General features: G+C 51.7%; 2 protein-coding genes across 2 annotated transcripts; one reads left to right on the top strand and one right to left on the bottom strand.

Moving 5' to 3' along the window:
* Positions 1-1078: 1078 nt before the first annotated feature.
* CCDC124 (coiled-coil domain containing 124) lies at positions 1079-11322 on the bottom strand. Its single transcript, XM_041760458.1, has 5 exons — positions 11217-11322; positions 7031-7200; positions 2254-2443; positions 1649-1763; positions 1079-1529 (listed from the first exon to the last, which is right to left on the bottom strand). The coding sequence occupies exons 2-5, from the start codon at positions 7187-7189 to the stop codon at positions 1322-1324; spliced, it is 672 nt and encodes a 223-aa protein (XP_041616392.1). The 5' UTR covers positions 7190-7200; positions 11217-11322; the 3' UTR covers positions 1079-1321.
* A 4401-nt stretch (positions 11323-15723) lies between these two features.
* Positions 15724-16116, top strand: LOC121495809 (40S ribosomal protein S15a-like). Its single transcript, XM_041763795.1, has one exon. The coding sequence runs from the start codon at positions 15724-15726 to the stop codon at positions 16114-16116; it is 393 nt and encodes a 130-aa protein (XP_041619729.1).
* The last annotated feature ends 1688 nt before the right edge of the window (positions 16117-17804 follow it).

The raw sequence follows: 17804 nt of genomic DNA, 5'->3' as shown, positions 1-17804 counted from the left end.
GTCTTAGAGTTAGCACCAGGATCTTCACACTAAGCCAGTGCTCCATATATGTTGGCTAGTTTTATGCCAGCTACAATCGTTCCAGGCACCTTCCATTCTGCATTTTAGTTGTACCCAATTGTTAATGGTGCCCCTCCCTTGAACGGGAGAGTTGTGACCTCCTGGCCTTTGCACAGGCGGTTCCTTCAGCCTTTTCTGCCCCTGTCTTTGCCCCTATGCATCCTTCAAGTCCCTCCCTCCAAGAAACTGTCATGGCCGCCTCTGGTCCAGCCCTGGCACCACACAGTTGGGGGGAAATGGGTCTCAAAGGTCACAAGAGCAGGCTCGTGGCTGCCAGGATGTTAGTAGGAGCCACAGCAGTGACCTGGTAAATGTTTGGAACCTGCTGAACACACGTGGGCCCATCTAGCTGCGGCCCTCCCTTTCTGCCAACTCTCTATGACCAACCAAGCTCTAGGAAGCCAGAACTAGGCACAGATCTCACCCAGCCCTTCCCAAACATGTGGCCTCTGATGGGACACTTATTTCTTCCCAGAGCCACTGGAGTGCTCCAGCCTCCAGGCCCTTGCCTGCCTATGCAATGGAATCTGATTCATCTCCCACTCAGGCCCGCTCTAAAGAAATCCTCCACTGGGAAGCCTGCCCAGGACTTGACCCAGATGCCTCCCATGTTGGAATAACACCAGAGCAGCCAGCATTTCCTGACCCCCAAGCACAGTATGTGACCTGGCTGCTGACTCTGAAGCAGAATCTCAGGATGCTAACTACATCGCCTCCAGCTTGCCCTGAAGTGCTCCATGACCCAGAGCCAGTGCCTCAACCTCTCTAAGCAGTCCCCTTGCAGCAGCCCAGCAAGGTTTCCAGGGGTGGTGGTACAAGTCCCTAAATGGCCCAGCCAGATGGGGATGCCGTAAGAGCCAGACACAGGTCTCAGTTGGCTTTGCTGCAACACGAGGGTAGTTGGGGGCTCTGATCTTCTCTGGCTGTGACCCCTACATTCCCCTCATTCCACCACCCACCTGCCATCCACCTCCCTACCACCCCACCTGCTGCCCACAGAGACTTCAAGAGCACACCCTGCCTCACCAACTGCCTTTATTGGGCATCAGCCCACGGGCTCCACAGGCCCAGGAAGGGGGTAGTGGGTGTCACTCGAAGCAGGGACTCTCCAGCAGGAGGAATGGCCAATGATGCCACATAGCCCCCAGGACACCTGCCTCAGCCCCGGACCTCTTACTCTAACCCATGTAGCTGACCCAGCGGGAGGGCGTGTAAGGTCACAACTCTGACTGCCTGTGGGGTGGCTCCCCCAGTTCTGGGCTCACTTGGGGGCATTGAAGGGCATGGCCCGCTGGTTCATGGGGTTGTCTGGCGACCGCAGCCACTCCTTCTTGAGCAACTGCTTCAGCTGCGACAGCCGCATGTTGGGGTTTTCTTGCTTGAGCCGTGGCAGCTGTGCCTCCTCAAAGGCGGTGAAGGCCGCCCGCATGCGGCGCTCTGGGTGCCGGTCTGCAGCCTCTTCTGCCACGCTGGGAGGGGTACAGCAGTGTTAATGATCGGGTCTAAGCTGTGACCCTGCCCCTGCGTGGGCCAGGTACCAGCCGCCAGACACGCAGCCCCGCCCCCTTGCTCAAGCCTCAGCCGTTACCTGAGCACCGCGATGGCATCCTCAATGGTGCGCGCCTCCACACTGCCCTCCTCCAGCACTCGGCGGTTCACATTCTCCTCCAGCGGCACCTCCAAGTGGCTCTTGGCTTTCTCGGCTGGGGCGGGAGGCAGTCAGGTGACAGAGACATACACAGAGACAGAGAGGCAGGGATGCACAGTTCCAGAAAGACGAGAGAGACCCAGTGAGGGAAGAGAGGGAAAGAACAGGAGAAAGGCAGGCAAAGAATGATGGGGGAGCCCTCTGCCCAGGCCACACTGCTCTCTTGACTTCCCTGCAACTGGGCACATAGGAGGCACCCCACTCATGGCTGCTGTCTCCTTAGCCTTAGCACCCCATTAGTGCCCTGGGGACCCCATGGGCACAAGCTGAGGTTGGATGCAGAGCAAGTAAATCCTCGCGTGTGTGTGCCCATGCTCTCCATGCCCAAAGCCAGGCCTGCCAGGCCAATGCCCACCCAAGGTTCACCATGCAGCCCAGGCAGCTTCTCTGGGGCTGAGAAGGGGCTCTAGACTCAGCCAGGGTCAGTCCCACAGCTTGTCCTTTACTGGATAAAACGGCAGCTCCAGAGTGGGCCGCAGCCCCACCTGGTTCGGGGGCCTCTTTGTGCTGGTGGTCTCGGCGGAGTGTCTCCTCAATCTGGGCCCGGGTGACCTTGCTGGGCGCAGCCACGCGGGGGGCCTTGCCACCCTTGAGCTTGGAGTCCTCCTCCTCCAGCAGGCGCTGTGTCTCCTTCTTGCGCTCCAACTGCTCCAGGCGCCGCTTCTCCTTCTCCTCCTGGGGGAAAGGGGTGATCAGGAGTAGACCCCACCACTGGCATGGGGTCTGGGTTTTCGTCTCAGCCAAGGTGGACTGAGGCCCTGCTGAGCACTAGATCCTGTGCTGGGCACAGGAGACAGCTGCAGTACAATGGGACTACCTGAGGCTCCCAGCCTACACCACTATGGGAACAACAGGGAACCCTGCCCACTGCAGGTGGCTGGGTGGCTCCTGAAGGAAAAGTGACACATGGGCTGGAGGAGGAGCCAGCCAGGAGGAGAGCTGGAGGACAGGAAAGTCCTTAGAGGAGGGAATGCAGGTACAAAGGCCCTGAGGCAGGAACCTCCCAGCAGGACAGAGGAGCAGCACAGAGGCTGATGTGGCTAGAACAGGGAGGTAAAATGTAGAAGAGGTGGGGAGGGCAGAGGGTGCTGCTACCAGGATCCTCAAGGGCACGGGGAGGGGTTTGTACTGGACTTCAAAGGCAACAGGAGCCAGAGAGGGTCTGAACACATCTGCTGGCTGGGGCAGGGGCAGTGTCCCCAGCCAAGTGTCACAAGGGACTGGTCCCACCTTTGCTCCCCAGGGAGACCCTGATGCCATCTGGCCATTGCCCCTCTACCACTCCAGGGGGCAGAGGCACATTCAAGACCATTTGTAATGCAGGGCAGTCATGGGCCTGGAATATTCTGCCTCCCTCCCACCCCCACCCCCATAGGGCCCTGCAGCCCAGGTACCCCCACTCTCCTGCCCTCAGCCTGCAATTCTGCCGTCTGACTCCCTTGGCTTGGGATGGTCCCCACTCCTTCAGTGCTCTGTGTGACACTCCTACCGTGGGACTAAGGGTCCCAGAAGACCCTCAGTGTGCCTGAGGATACCCACTGGGCCTCTGACCTTCATCCGGTCTGCCCAGCACAGCAGGAGGGTGAGGGAGAGGTTAAAGGTTAAGGACTCCCTGGGCACACAGGAGGTGCCCCTGTGTTCAGGCACCTCAGGCAGGGCCACTGTGCTCTGAGCCTCAGTTTACTCATCAATCAGAGGTAACATCCTTCCCCCAAGGTCCCCTCACCCCTGCGTGGTGCTCATACAATCTATGCTCATTCTCCCCTGACAGGGCCCTGCCTTGGCCTTTGCACTGGCTGCTCTCTCCTCCTGGTGCACCAAACGCAGCCTCCTCCCTTGGCTAACTCTGGCTCCCCCTGAGCTCCTGGCTCCCTATCAGGCCTCTCTACCCCATGCCGTGGCTTTTTCCTGTGTTCCACAAATTCATTTCTGGTGGTGCCTGGGTGGCTTAGTTGGTTGAGCGTCTGGTCTGGATCATGGTCCTGGGGTCCTGGGATGGAGCCCCATGTTGGGCTCCCTGCTCAGCAGGGCATCTGCTTCTCCCTTTGCCATTCCCCTGGCTTGTGGTCTCTGGCTCTTTCTGTCTCTCTGTCAGGTAAATAAAATCTTTAAAAAAAAAAAAATCCCCATTTCTAGTCTTTTGACTATGTAATTTGTCCCAGAGGCAGACCTTGGCCTGGGTTTTGAACAGCTGCCTTCTGGCCCCAGGCCCAGTATACAGTAGGTGCTTAGTAAAAGTATGCTGAATGAATGCATGAATTCCAAAAGGTTTTGAGGATCCCTGAGTAGCTCAGCAGTTTAACGCCTGCCTTTGACCCAGGGGGTGATCCAGGGGTCCGAGGATCGAGTCCCACATTGGGCTCCCTGCATGGAGCCTGCTTCGCCCTCCCTCTGCCTGTGTCTCTCTCATGAATAAATAAATAAAATCTTTTTAAAAAATAAAAATGAAAACAAAACTCACAAAACTCAATAACTCATGAAAGGCACGCAGCTTGTGGCCATTAGTCACTAGGGATGCGGGACTGAGGAGGGAGCATGAGCATTTATACTTTGACATTCAGCAAAATTTTTTGAAAAAGTCACTTTGCAGTTTCTGAAAAAGAGCTATTAGGAGTTGGTAGTATCTGGTGATGGGTGAAGATAAGTCCACTTTGCAGAATATTCCAGAGCTGTAAGAAATGAGTCTCATAAATAATTGACATGGAACTCAGACAGTCAGGTGCTCTTTGCCAAGTTGCTTAATATGGAACAAGTGGAGATGAAATGCTGACTTCCATGTGGGATGATGAATTACAATCCCATCTGAGGCTGATGCCTGGTGACCAGGAGAAAAATGGCTGTGGGACCCTATTTAGCTGAGGACATGGGCTTTGGGTAGGACATTGGGTAAGAAAGGTCTCTGGTGTCACACTGGGGAAGGAGGTGTTTTATTTTTTAGTGTTTTGGAGTAAGCATAGATTTGCTTTTTTCTTTTCCTTTTTTAAGATTCTTTTTTTTTCCTTGTTAGTTTTTCTTTTTTTTAAAAGTAGGCTCCCTGCCCAGCATGGAGCTCAACATGGAGCTTGAACTCATGACCTTGAGATCAAGACCTGAGCTAAGATCAAGAGTTGGAGGCTTGGGACACCTGGGTGGCTCAGTGGTTGAGCATCTGCCTTTGTCTCAGGGCATGATCCCGGGGTCAGGGATTGAGTCCCATTGGGCTCCTTGCAGGGAACTTGCTTCTCCCTCTGCCTATGTCTCTGCCTCTCTCTGTGAGTCTCTCATGAGTAAATAAATAAAACGTTTAAAAAAAAAAAAAGAGTTGGAGGCCTAACCAACTGAGCCACCAGGTGGCCCTTTAAAGATTTTATTTTATATAATCTCTACAACCCAATATGGGGCTCAAACTTACAACCTAGAGATCAAGAGTTGCATGCTCCACTGACTGAGCCAGCTAGGCACCTGGATTTGCTTTTTATAAATAGAAATGATGTTTTTAAAGTAGTTGTCTTTTAAGAATAAAAAGGGGGGAGCTGGGGTGGCCAGGGTGGCTCAGCGGTTTAGCGCCGCCTTTGGCCCAGGGCCTGATCCTGGAGACCTGATTGAGTCCCATGTCAGGCTCCCTACATGGAGCCTGCTTCTCCCTCTGCCTGTCTCTTTGCCTCTCTCTCTCTCATTAATAAACAAACAAACAAACAAATAAATCTTTAAAAGGGGGGGCAGGTGTTGCACAGCAGGAGGAGGGGTGGACAAACTGCAGAAAACCACCCCATGTTGGCAGCTCCATGCAAACCAGTCAAGAGAGTGGACTGTCTTGGAGGGGAGTGGCAGCTAGGAACGTTCTAGAGAGCAGGGGTTGGCAAATGATGGCCCTCCACCTGTTGCGGTAAAGGTTTTAGCCCATTTGCGTGTGGTGGCTTTGTGCTAGAACGACAGGGTCAAGTAGTTTTGAGAGCTCATCTGGCCCCTGTACCCTATCTGATCTCTGTTCTTCCAGATGCACACTACACAGCTGAGCAAACAGACAGCTCCCTAAACTACACACCCAGGACACAGACACTTGCTCATTCGTTAGTCCAACCTCATAAGAACCCAGAAGGCAGACCCATGGCTTCAGCTAGCACTAGCCCTTCCTCACAACCCTGTGAGGTCTTCCTGTCTTATCCGTGCCTCACTTTTCTCATCTGGGGACCCCAAGGCCCAAGACGCCAGCCTGGGGAGGGCTCTGGGGCCTGGGCTGCTGCCTCTCGGACTATTAAAACGTCTCCGGCTTTTCTCTCTGCCTAATGGCTCTCTGGCAGGCATTGTTTTTTCTTTTGGGTTTTCAACTTTCCTGTGTTGTTAAAATACTGACGGTTAAAAAGAAAATCTGAAGACCTCCATGGACCCACTACAGCGCAGGCCGTGGGGAGGGAACCAGTAACATTCAATGTCCAACTAAAAACAAGGCAGGATACAGGCCTGCACAGAAAGACGGTGGAAAAAAACTCACAAAAGTGCCCAGGTGTGCCAGGAACGGGCAAGCAGGGATGGCATGTCACCACTGCTATTTTCTGCCACCCTCACCAGTCTAGGCAGGAACTCTGACCAGCCCTGGTGGAGGAAGCGAGGAGTGACAGCTAAAATGGGTCTCTGGCGCCACCTGCTGGACCCAGCGAGTCAGCACCAGGCCTGATCTACGCACAAAGTACCCACTGTGTGTGATGCTGGGGCCCATCAGGGGACAGATGGCCATTCCTGCACTCTTCTGTGTTTTTACGCACACCTGGAGGAGCCTGTGAGCTCTGGCACCAGCAGGGTGGATACGGAGGCCCTATTACAGCAGTTCCCAGCCTTGGCACTGCTGATGTGTGGGGCTGGCTCATTCTTTACTATGGTGCTGTTCTATACCCTGAAGGGTGTAGAGCAGCCTGCCTGGCCCCCACCCACCAGATGCTAGTAGCACCTTCCACCCACTGGCTGTGACAACCCAAAATGTCTCCAGATGTGCCAAGTGTCCGCTGAGTGCAGAATCATGCCAGGGTGAGAAGTGCCAGTCTAGCCCAACATTGACATTACACGAAGAGAAGCCCATACAGGGTAGTGGCTGCCTCGCCATTCCTGGCCACCACAGGGCCTTTGCATGACCCACTGCCTCCACCTCCTCCTTGCCCTTGCTCCACATCCAGTGCCTTCTCATCCTTCAAGCCAAAGCCCCAGAGGCCTCCTGCCATCTTCTACCATGCTTCCACATGGCAGACTGCCCACCTTAGCCACAGATGCCAGAGCCTGGGAACCACCCACCTTGCGCTGTTCCTTCCTCATGACGTGTTTGTCCTCATCCTTCCAATAAGCATCCTCCAGCTCCTTCTGCTTCCTGGCATCAGCTGCTGCCTTGGCCTCAGCCCTCCGCGCCCGGGCCGCTGCCGACTTGGTGTTCTCACCCTGGAACTTCTTGGGCATCCCTCAGCAGGCTGCGGGAGGAGGGCAGGACCAGTGAGTGGGGGGCATCCACCCTTGGTAGCCCCAGGCTCACACTTGTAGTCAGGCTCCCCTTTGGGGCCTCAATGACCTTGCCTGTAAAACGAGGGCTGCAGACTTAGTGATCTTTTAAAAAAAAATTTTATTGAGGTAAAATTCACACAACAAAAAAAAGAACCATTTTAAAGTACACAATTTGGTGCCATTTAGAACATTCACAATGTTGTACAACCATCACCTTTACCTAGTTCCAGAATAATCTCATCCTCCCAAGAGGAAACCCCAAGCCCGAAGCAGTCAAGTAACCCCTTCTTCGGCCCCTGACAACTGCTAATCTGCTTCCTGTCTCCATGGATTTGTCTCTTCTAGATGTTTCATATACATGGAATGATACACCCTGTGGCCTTTTGTGTCTGGCTTCCCTCACTGTGTGTGATGTTTTCAAGGTTCATCTGTGTTTTTTAGTGTGGCAGAGCTTCATTCCTTTTTAGGGCTGAGTAATATTCCATTGTGTAAATTGACGTTTTGCTTATCCATCTGCCATTGATGGACACCTGGGCTGTTTTGGGATTTTGGCTTTTAGGGTCAAGCTTCTGTGGCCTCTCTAACTCTGCCACTGATGAGGCCTCAGTCCCCAGAACTCTAGAGGCCAAGTGCTCCTCACCCTGGGTAAGCAGCAGCAGCTGTGAACTGCTCCCAGTGACCCAGCCCAGGTTCGCACAGCTGAAGATGTCTAACAACTGGGAAGCTGCTGTCCAGCAGGCCTCTGGTCCGTATGACTCCCATGCTGGGTGCTGGGGAAATGATGCACGCAGATGGCAGGCATCACCCTCCCTCCACTAACCCCTACATTCAATAGTATGCCTCCAAAGCTTTAACTGTGGGGACTGCCTTTGTTCCCATTCTGAGGTGGGGAAGTCAAGGTACCTGGCCAGGTTGCATAGCACTGAGCTGAGGGTCTCACCTCCAAAGCCTGCCTTCCAGATGGGGAAGGGAAGGCTGTGCAGCCCAGGCACATACCTTCAGCTCTCTGGGTCTCAGTTTTCCTCATCTGGGAAATGGGCTGATGTTCCCCATTCCTGGGTTGTTTGCTTCCCCTAAACAAATCCAGCACAGTCACCTTGGGGAAACAGACCTGGCATCCAAGAATGAGAGAATATGGGGGCCACTCTGATTCAGGACCAGGAGGTCACCTCATTCTAGTCTCCTAGCTGTGTGATTTGTGGGGCAGGGGGCTCCCACCAAGGGTCCCACTGGAAACTCTAACATTAGCTCCCATCTGCAGCAGCTGTGCGCACCGGGCTCTGTGCTTTATACACAGCATCTGAGTGAATTCTCCCACCACTGGTATGTGGCAGCAGAGCTGAGACCTGAAGGGTGGATCAGTCAGAGGTAGCGCTGTGAGGATGAAGGGATGACTTTTGGGCAGATGGCACAGGATATGCAAATACCCTGCAGTGGACCCTCAATCCCAACTCTGTGCCCCTAACCACTGCCCCACCACAGGGTCCCAGCTGGCCCCCTGGGGGAACATTAATGCACATCAGGAACATCAATGCACAGACCACTGGGGTTGCTCGGTTGCTCACTTAACATCAAGGGGCGGCCCCTTGGCCAGGTGCTCCAGGCTGAGACTGAGGAGAGAGCCCCATGGGGCAGAACAGGGCAAAGTGGGAGAGGTCAGTGGACCTAGAGGACTCAGGGTTGAACTCCAGCTCTGCAATCACAGCCAAAGTGCTCCCCCTGAGCTGAGATACAGGGTCGAATTCCCATTCCTCCCCGCACGGGATGCATGAGCTGCCACAGGGGAAATGCTAGCCTGATCCTGCACTTCTCCCAGCTGCTCCTTGGCCCCTAAATCAAGCATTTATTACTGAGTGTCTACAAGGTACTCAGCAGAACACCCCACCCTAGATTCCTAGGGAAGTGCCAAGAATTGAGAGTCACTGTCCAAGTTACAGATTAGGAACCTTCCCCCTACTCTCCCCTGCATGGTCCACTCACGGGTGGCAGCCACACCAGCCTCCCTACCATTTTTCAAACATTCCAAGCAGGTTCTAACTTTGGGGACTTTGCACTTGCTGTGCCCTCCACATTCATTCCTCTTTTTACCTGGTTAACTCAACTCCTATTTAAAGTTCAGGGCTGAGCTCAGGTGTTTCTGCCTCCAAGAAGCCTTCCCTGAGACACCCTCTCTCATACCACAAACTTCTTTGAGGCACCACTATTAGCTGTCCAATTATATGATTATTTGACACCTTTCTTAGCAGGCTGGGAACTCTGGGAGGGCATGACTACCTTGGTCACTGCTGTGTCCCTAGTGCCCTGTACAGTCAGGGCTCAATAAATGTTCTGAGCACATGAATGAACAAGTGTCTATTTCCAGAGTTCCCTCAGTATTGACTTCACACTCTGGGGTGTGTCCAAGCTCAGCTTCTCACGGTTCTTCCCACTCACCTCCCTCTCCAGCCTCTAAGCCTTTGCTCTTGCTGTGCCCTCACCCAATACACCCTCTGACATTCCCTCCCCTTGTGAAAATCCTGCCCGCTCACAGGCACTCTGCCCCAGCCTCCTCTTCTCCCACGTCTCCCTGCTCAAGACCCCCAACCCCATCCCAGAGCCTGACCAGGCTATTTTGATCCTCTCTTCAGGCCAGGACTACGTGTTTATCTTCCCTTAATATTAATATGTTGAAGCCCTAATCCTCAGTGTGACTGTTTTTGGAGACAGGACCGGTAAGGAGGTGACAGATTAAATGAAATCATAAGGGTGGGGCCCTAATGTAATGGGGCTGGTGCCCCTGTAAGAGCAAAACACCCCAGCGCTTGCTCTCTCCGCCTTGTGAGGACGCAGTGAGAGGGTGGTTGTCTGCAAGTCAGAAGAGTGTCTGTACCAGGAACCAAACCGGTGGTCACTTTGATCTTAAACTTCCTAGTCTTCGGAACCGTGAGCAAATAAACGTCTGTTGTTAAATAAATAAGTAAATAAATGTCTGTTGTTGAAGCCACCCAGTCTGTATTTTTTATGGTGGCCCAAGCTAATACAGACAGCTCTTCTGTGTGGCAAATACTTACTCACACACACACTTCTGTCATTCAGTAAACATGAACTGAGCATCTAGTAGGAGTGGGGCGCTGGGGAAAGAGGCAGCACCCATCTGACTAGCCAGCTAGGCTGGCTGAGAGACAGTAGAGGGGACAACTTGCCATGAGAACTGTGATGGGACTTGCGGGGCGCTGGGCAAGCCTGGGGGGGGGGGGGTTCTGACCCAGCCTGGGGGCTAGGGGGCGTTAAAGGGCTTCCTGAGAAGATACCGAAGAAAAGGCCTAAAGGAGCGAGGAGCTCCAAGCCCCCAGGAGTGGTGGGCGAGGCACGCTGGGAAGCGTCGATCTGTATTCCGCGGCGACGAGGAGATGCCGCCGAGCGCGTTAGAACCGGAAAGAGCAGATCTGCGAGTAAGAGCCCCGGGGTTGCTGAGGTGAACTGGAGGGGCGAGATAAGCAGGGCGCTCCGGCAGGGAAGCTGGGGTGGCTCTGGGTGGGCAAGGGGGTACACTTAGGAGGGAATCAAGCCCCACGTGGTTGACTGGGTGTAAAAGAGAAAAGAAGGTGAAGCTCAACCCCGTCTGTTCCAAGAAGCCCTCCAGCTATCCCTCCTGAGCTCCCTCTGCCCGTCGTCCCTCTCCCCAGCCCTGACCATACTGCAAGAGGCTGGGGGGCATCCGACCCAGCTGGGCCACCCCAATCCTGGAAGGTGCTCAGAGTCAGGACCGGAGCTAGCTGGCCTCGTACAGGGCGCAATTCCTCCGGGTCTCAGTCGCCCGCTCCGGGAAATGGGCACAGACCCCGCGAGAGCCCTCTTGACTGGGCGCCAAAGGTGCCCCTGTCTCTGAGCACCCCGCCTCCAGCCCTCGGGTCGGGGGGCTGCTCCCAGACCCAGCCGCCCCGCCGGGCCCACCCGCACCCCGCCCCCCACACCCCGGCTCCGCCCGCGCGGCAGCCGCTCCTACCTCCTTCCCCCAGCGCCGGCCCGGTCGCGAGTCCGTGATGTCACCGCGGGGCTTGCGCGCCGACCTCCCGGAGGCGCGCGCTGATTACGCCTCGACGCTGTCGCCATCTTGGTAAGGGAAATGCTGCCCTCGCTTCCCTGAACCCGAGTCCAGGTCATCGGCCGTTTCTTTGCCTCTTCGAGCGGAGGCTATGTTATATAAGGCTCCACCTCCTTCTCTCACTTCAGATACTGGCAAACTAGGAGAGGAGGGTAAACACTGTAATTTAGAATAGTGCCTTTACCAAGATGGCCGTTGCCCGGATGAAATATGGCCGCCGCCGCTTCACACGTGATCCGGCGGCGCCAGGCGGGAGCTGCCCGGCCGCCAGGGCGCGCCAGAGCCCGCGGTCCTCCCGCGGTCCTTAGAGCTGCCAAGCCCAGAGGAATCCTCTGAAGCCTTTGCTGTTGCTTTGCGCTTGGAAGGCGCTCTTCTAGTCCACCCTCTCTGCTTCTCACCTGCGAAGCTGGAGAAGGAGAGGGCAGGAGAAGGGAGCCGGGAAATTAACACACTCCACCCAGCTGAGATGGGGAAACAGGCTGAGAGACACCAGGAACTGGTTTTAGCCAGAAATGTAACCACAAGCAGCTCAGATTCCTCCCCTGTCCCTCCAGAATTGCTCCCCTCTTCACCCACTCCCTCCAAACATACCTTGCTTATTTTATTCAAAAATTAGGTTTGGAAAAAACAAAAAACAACAAAAAAATTAGGTTTGGGGAAAAAAAATTAGGTTTAGGAGGCCAAATTGTCCGAGGCACCTGTAGAATTTCTTCATTTACTGAGGCTCAGTGACCTCATCTGTAAAAATGGTAGTACTAGGGGTCTGAGGTTGGTTACACTGAACCTGGCTGTGGGGAAGGAGGCAGGCTTTAGATCTAAGTTCAGGAGGATGAGCTAACCACAGTCATTTTCTGAAAGGCAACCGCAGTGACACGGCTGGGACCTCCCTGCTCTAAAGCCTGGTGGGTTCCCACTGTCCTGCAAGACTCCTTACAGCTCCCCATCCCATCTCCCGCCTCTTCTCCATTCTCCCTCAGCTCTAGCCACACCAGGCTCCTTTCTCCAAATTGCCAAGGATGATCCTGCCTCAAGGGTTTTCCCAGTGCTGTTCTCTCTGCCCCCAGCTTTTCCAATAGCCAGCTCCTTTACTTGCTTCAGGCTTTGACCCAGATACCCCTTCCAGAGAAAGACCTCCCTGACTTGCCCACGTAGTTGGTGCTCCATCCAACCAAGGAGTTGGTGCTCCATCCCCAGACTTTTTTCCTTTTGTATTTCTGTCACAGCAGCAACTTGCTTTATCCATTTGTTGACCTGTTTGTTTTCTGCTTCTCCAGTGTCTGTGATATCTGGAGGATGGAATCCATGCAGCTGAAATGGTGTTTATCAGCAAGAAGGGGCTCGGTATAAAATAGGTACAACTGACCCTTGAACAACACAGGGTTGAGGAGCACTCACCTCTATGTAGTCAAAGATTTGTCTATAACTTTTGACTCCCCGAAACTTAACTACTAATAATCTGTTGTTGATCTGAAGCATTACCAATAACAATCAGTTGATGAACATATATTTTGCATGTTGTATGTATTATATAATGTATTCTTACAATAAGGTAAGCTAGAGAAAAGAAAATGTTAATAAGAAAATCGTAGGGTTGGGGCACCTGGGTGGCACAGTCAGTTAAGAATCTGCCTTCAGCTCAAGTCATGACCTGGAGTCCAGGATTGAGAACCACATGGGACTCTGCTCAGTGGGGAGGCAGCTTCTCCCTCTGCCCCTCACCCCACTCATGTTCTCTTTCTCTCTCTCTCTTCCAAACAAATAAAATCTTTAGAAAATCATAAGGTAGAGAAAATACATTTATATACAGTATTGTATTTTTTAAATTATTTATGTATGTATGTACTTATTTATTTATTTATTAAATAATCTCTACCCTTAATGTGGGGCTGAGCTCATGACCCGGACTTATGACCCTGACATCAAGAATTCCGTGCTCTACTGGGACGCCTGGGTGGCTCAGCGGTTGAGTGTCTGTGTGACCCCGGTGATCCTGGGGTTCTGGAATGGAGTCCCTCATCAAGTTCCCTGTGAGGAGCCTGATTCTCCCTCTGCCTGTGTCTCTGCCTCTCTCTGTGTCTCTCATGAATAAATAAATAAAATCTTAAGGAAAAAAAAAAGAATTGCATGTTCTACCAACTGGGCCAGCCAGATGCCCTAAGTACTGTACCATATTTATTGAAAGGAAAAAAAAATCCTTGGGTAAGTAGACCCACAGATTAAAAACCCATGTTGTTCAAGGGTCAGCTGTATTGTTCATTATCAGGGTGTGGGATGTGTGGAGGTGGCAAAGCCAACACCTCGTGAACCTGCCACTGGTAAAGAGCCAGGTTTAAAAAAATAATAAAAATTTTAAAAAAGACTGGCTTGTCACGCCTTCTTGGGGCAGGAAGCCTCTTACTTCATATTGACATAACTCTGGGGTATAGGTCAAGTGAATCGTTCCAGAACAAGCTCAATCTTCTGCAAGGTGACTTTTGCCACCAACCAGACACCCTTGCTATGAGGTGCGGCTCCTAGACCTGAGGATTCTTTTTTTTATTTTTATTTATTTATTTATTTTTAGACCTGAGGATTCTTGACTTCTATCATTGTGACATTCTATAGCTTTTGGATATTCACATTTTCAATTAAGTATTGAGTGTCTGCTTTGAGCCTGTGCTGGAAATACAGTGACAAATTAGACAGATATGGCCCCTGGTCTCCTGGAGCTCACAGTCAGGAAGTCACACACAAAAAAGTCACACATACATGCCACCCAGGCATCCAAATAAATAAAATATTTTTTAAAATTATGATCCGGGGCAGGCTGGGTGGCTCAGTGGTTTAGTGCCGCCTTCAGCCCAGGGCCTGATCCTGGGGACCCAGGATCAAGTCCCATGTCAGGCTCCCTGCATGGAGCCTGCTTCTCCCTCTGCCTGTGTCTTTGCCTCTCTCTCTCTCTCTCTCTCTGTTTCTCTCATGAATAAATAACGTCTTAAAAAATAAAAATAAAAATTATGATCCTAACTGTAGTCAGAAGATAGTCCCCATGTTGAGAGTGGGTTATGGAAGCCAGGAGGCTGGGTGATCAAAGAGGCCTTCTCAGAGGTATCATTTAAGCAGAGTTGGGTGAAGAAATGGAGCGAATGGACAGAGGGAATAGCATATGCAAAGGCTGGGTGATGAGTGTGAAGTGAGAAACAAGAAAGCAGATCCTGACTTTGGCAGCTGGGAATTGGCCCAGTGTCCACAGCTAAACCACTGTGTTCTCCTGTTGAACATACTTTCACAGAATATCATTATCAGAAATGGCCAGTCTGACCAGCATGGAACAAGACAAAAACAATACCCCTCTTGTTTATCTGACCACAGACAAAAACAAGGGCATTATCCAAATCACAAAAAGGCCCTCTCCGTCTGTCCCCTGGCTAACGTGAGTGACAGCTCCTTCTCACTAATCACAGTATTGGCCTCACTTGGTTCCCCTGACTCCTAGGTAAAAAGGATTAAAATAAGTAAAGAATTGTCCTCACTTGCTATTTGCTACCCATCCAGAGCAAAGTCCACTTCCTTGAGCACCCCCAAGTCACCTAACATAAACTTCAGTTTTATAACAAACCCTTCTTCACACCCTCTTTCTGGGATGCTCTGTGGAGCCCCATTGCAACAAGACAATACACCCAACTTTGTCTAACTACAGGTGTGTTTCTGGTGGGTTTTGGCTGAAGGGAGTCAATAGGAATGGAGGTCCACCAAGTAGACCCTCCCTGCCCCCATCTGGGACCTTCCAAGAGCTCGCAGGAAGCATCTTTCCTTGCCTTTACACCATCTGGTAGCCCCAGGCATCTCTCAGCTTATTGGCCACATCACTGCAATCTCTGCCTCCTTCTTCACATGGACTTCTCTTGCATCTCTCTCTCTCTCTTTTTTCTCTATTTTTAAAAGATTTTATTTATTTATTTGAGAGAGAGAGAGAGAGAGAGAGGCAGAGATACAGGCAGAGGGAGAAGCAGGCTCCATGCAGCGAGATGTGGGACTGGATCCTGGGTCTCCAGGGTCACGCCCTGGGCTGAAGGCGGCGCTAAACTGCTGAGCCACCTGGGCTGCCCTTCTCTCTCTCTTTTTTAAGATTTTATTTATTTATTCAGGAGAGACACACACAGAGAGGCAGAGACATAGGAAGAGGGAGGAGAAGCAGGCTCCATGCAGGAAGCCTGATGTGGGACTGGATCCCGGGACTCCTGGATCATGCCCTGAGCCAAAGGCAGATGCTCAACTGCTGAGCTACCCAGGTGCCCCTTCTCTTGAATCTCTTATAAAGACACTTGGCATTGGATTTAGGGTCCACTCTAAATCCAGGATGTGGCTTCGCATAATTCCGTGCACTTGCCCCTCCCGTCCTCTTTCCGCCATCTCTTGGAGCACCACAATGGTGCGCATGAACGTCCTGGCAGATCCTCTCAAGAGCATTAACAATGCTGAAAAGAGAGGCAAGAGCCAGGTTCTTATTAGGCCATGCTCCAAAGTCATCATCCGATTTCTCACTGTGATGATGAAGCGTGGTTACATCGGCGAATTTGAAATCATTGATGACCACAGAGCTGGGAAAATTGTTGTGAACCTCACAGGCAGGTTAAACAAGTGTGGAGTGATCAGCCCCAGATTTGACATACAACTGAAAGATCTAGAAAAATGGCAGAATAACCTGCTCCCATCCTGCCAGTTAGGTTTCATTGTCCTGACAACCTCAGCTGGCATCAAGGACCACGAAGAAGCAAGACAAAAACACACAGGAGGGAAAATCCCGGGATTCTTTTTCTAGGGATGTAATTCATACGTGCAAATAAAATGCCTCAATGGAAAAAAAAATCCAGGATGCTGTCATCTTGAGATCCGTACCTTAATTACACCTACAGAGGCCTTTTTCCAAATAAGGTCACAGTTGCAGGTTCTGGAGGTCAGGACCTGAACATATTTGGGAACCATCATCACCTCAATACAAGTGCCTTGAGGGTTGTGAGTCCATGAGAATAAAGATCTGTTGGAAGAGGAGAGGCCTAGATCCAGTAAATCACCCTGGACTCAGCTCGGCTGGCTGAGGTGTTTGGAAGTTCTCTTCAGAGCAGCATCCTTTGGACGAACTGTTCACCGTTCTGAAATATTAAAGGGAAAAGAGAATACCCCAAAAGGTCATCTCCTCCAATCAATCCTATCTTTGTGTTTCTGAGAACTGCTTTTTTAAGCTCCAACTGCCTGGAGCTGGGGGCGCATCCACCCTCTGATAGGTATCTGCTGGCCTTTAGCAAAATCCTGGAGATCCAAGGTTGCACAGGCGCTGTCCTTTCATCAAAAGCTGTCCCTTTGGGACGGACATCTGAGCGGCTCAGTGGTTGAGCGGCTACCTTTGTTGGCTCAGGGTATGATCCGGGGTCCAGGGATCGAGTCCCACATTGGGTTCCCCGCAGGGAGCCTGCTTCTCCCTCTGCCTATGTCTCTGCCTCTCTCTGTGTCTCATGAATAAATAAATAAAATATTAAAAAAAAAAAGCGGGATCCCTGGGTGGCGCAGCGGTTTGGCGCCTGCCTTTGGCCCAGGGTGCAATCCTGGAGACCCGAGATCGAGTCCCACGTCGGGCTCCCGGTGCATGGAGCCTGCTTCTCCCTCTGCCTGTGTCTCTGCCTCTCTCTCTCTCTCTCTCTCTCTCTGTGACTATCATAAATAAATAAAAATTTTAAAAAAAATAAAAAATAAAAAAATATTTAAAAAAGCTAGTCCTCTTCTGGACCAGGCACCATGTCTTTCATATTTCCATCAGGTTAACTCAGACATGGCTCTCTCTGCTGGTACTGTCCCCATCAGGGACAATTTGGAATGCAGTATAGAATTGCCGTGGCCGCTGTGGAGACTTTCACGGGACAGGGATCTAGAAACAGGAAGGAAAAAACTGTCACAAAGAGATCATTTGTTGCATCTGTCTAAATAGAGCATTTGGCCAAACATAAGAGACGCCCCTTTGTTTGTTTCAGACCTCGGGGCATCTGTAATAAGTGCTGGCTCTGCATTCTAGGGCTCCATAAGGTTGTCAAGGACGCAAATTAATCTTTTAAACTGAGTATAATGACCCTATTTTGTGCTTGCATGCATGTGCCAAATGGGTTTTCCTCCACTGAAACTTCTCCCCTAAGGATCCTAAGGATCCGTTGACAATGGAAATGTCATGTCTGAAGATGATTCCCCTCATTCCTTTTTTCTTTCTCCGTTTTCTCCTCACCTGGGAAACTTAAAAGCTGATTTAATGGAAATATCATTGTCTTTCTGTGGGTGTTCTCAGAGCGCCTACTCCAGCAAATGGGACAAAATGGCCAGAAGACACAAAAACCTGTACATATGTGTTTATAACAGCGCTGCAGACACTCATCGAAAGATGGAAAACAGGGCACCTGGGTGGCTTTGTCAGTTGAGCATCTGCCTTCAGCTCAGGTCATGATCCCAGGGTCCTGGGATTGAGTC

The sequence above is a fragment of the Vulpes lagopus genome, chromosome 7 (assembly GCF_018345385.1).
Source record: "Vulpes lagopus strain Blue_001 chromosome 7, ASM1834538v1, whole genome shotgun sequence".
Classification (NCBI taxonomy): domain Eukaryota; kingdom Metazoa; phylum Chordata; class Mammalia; order Carnivora; family Canidae; genus Vulpes; species Vulpes lagopus.
This window is presented reverse-complemented; position numbering and strand designations above follow the sequence as displayed.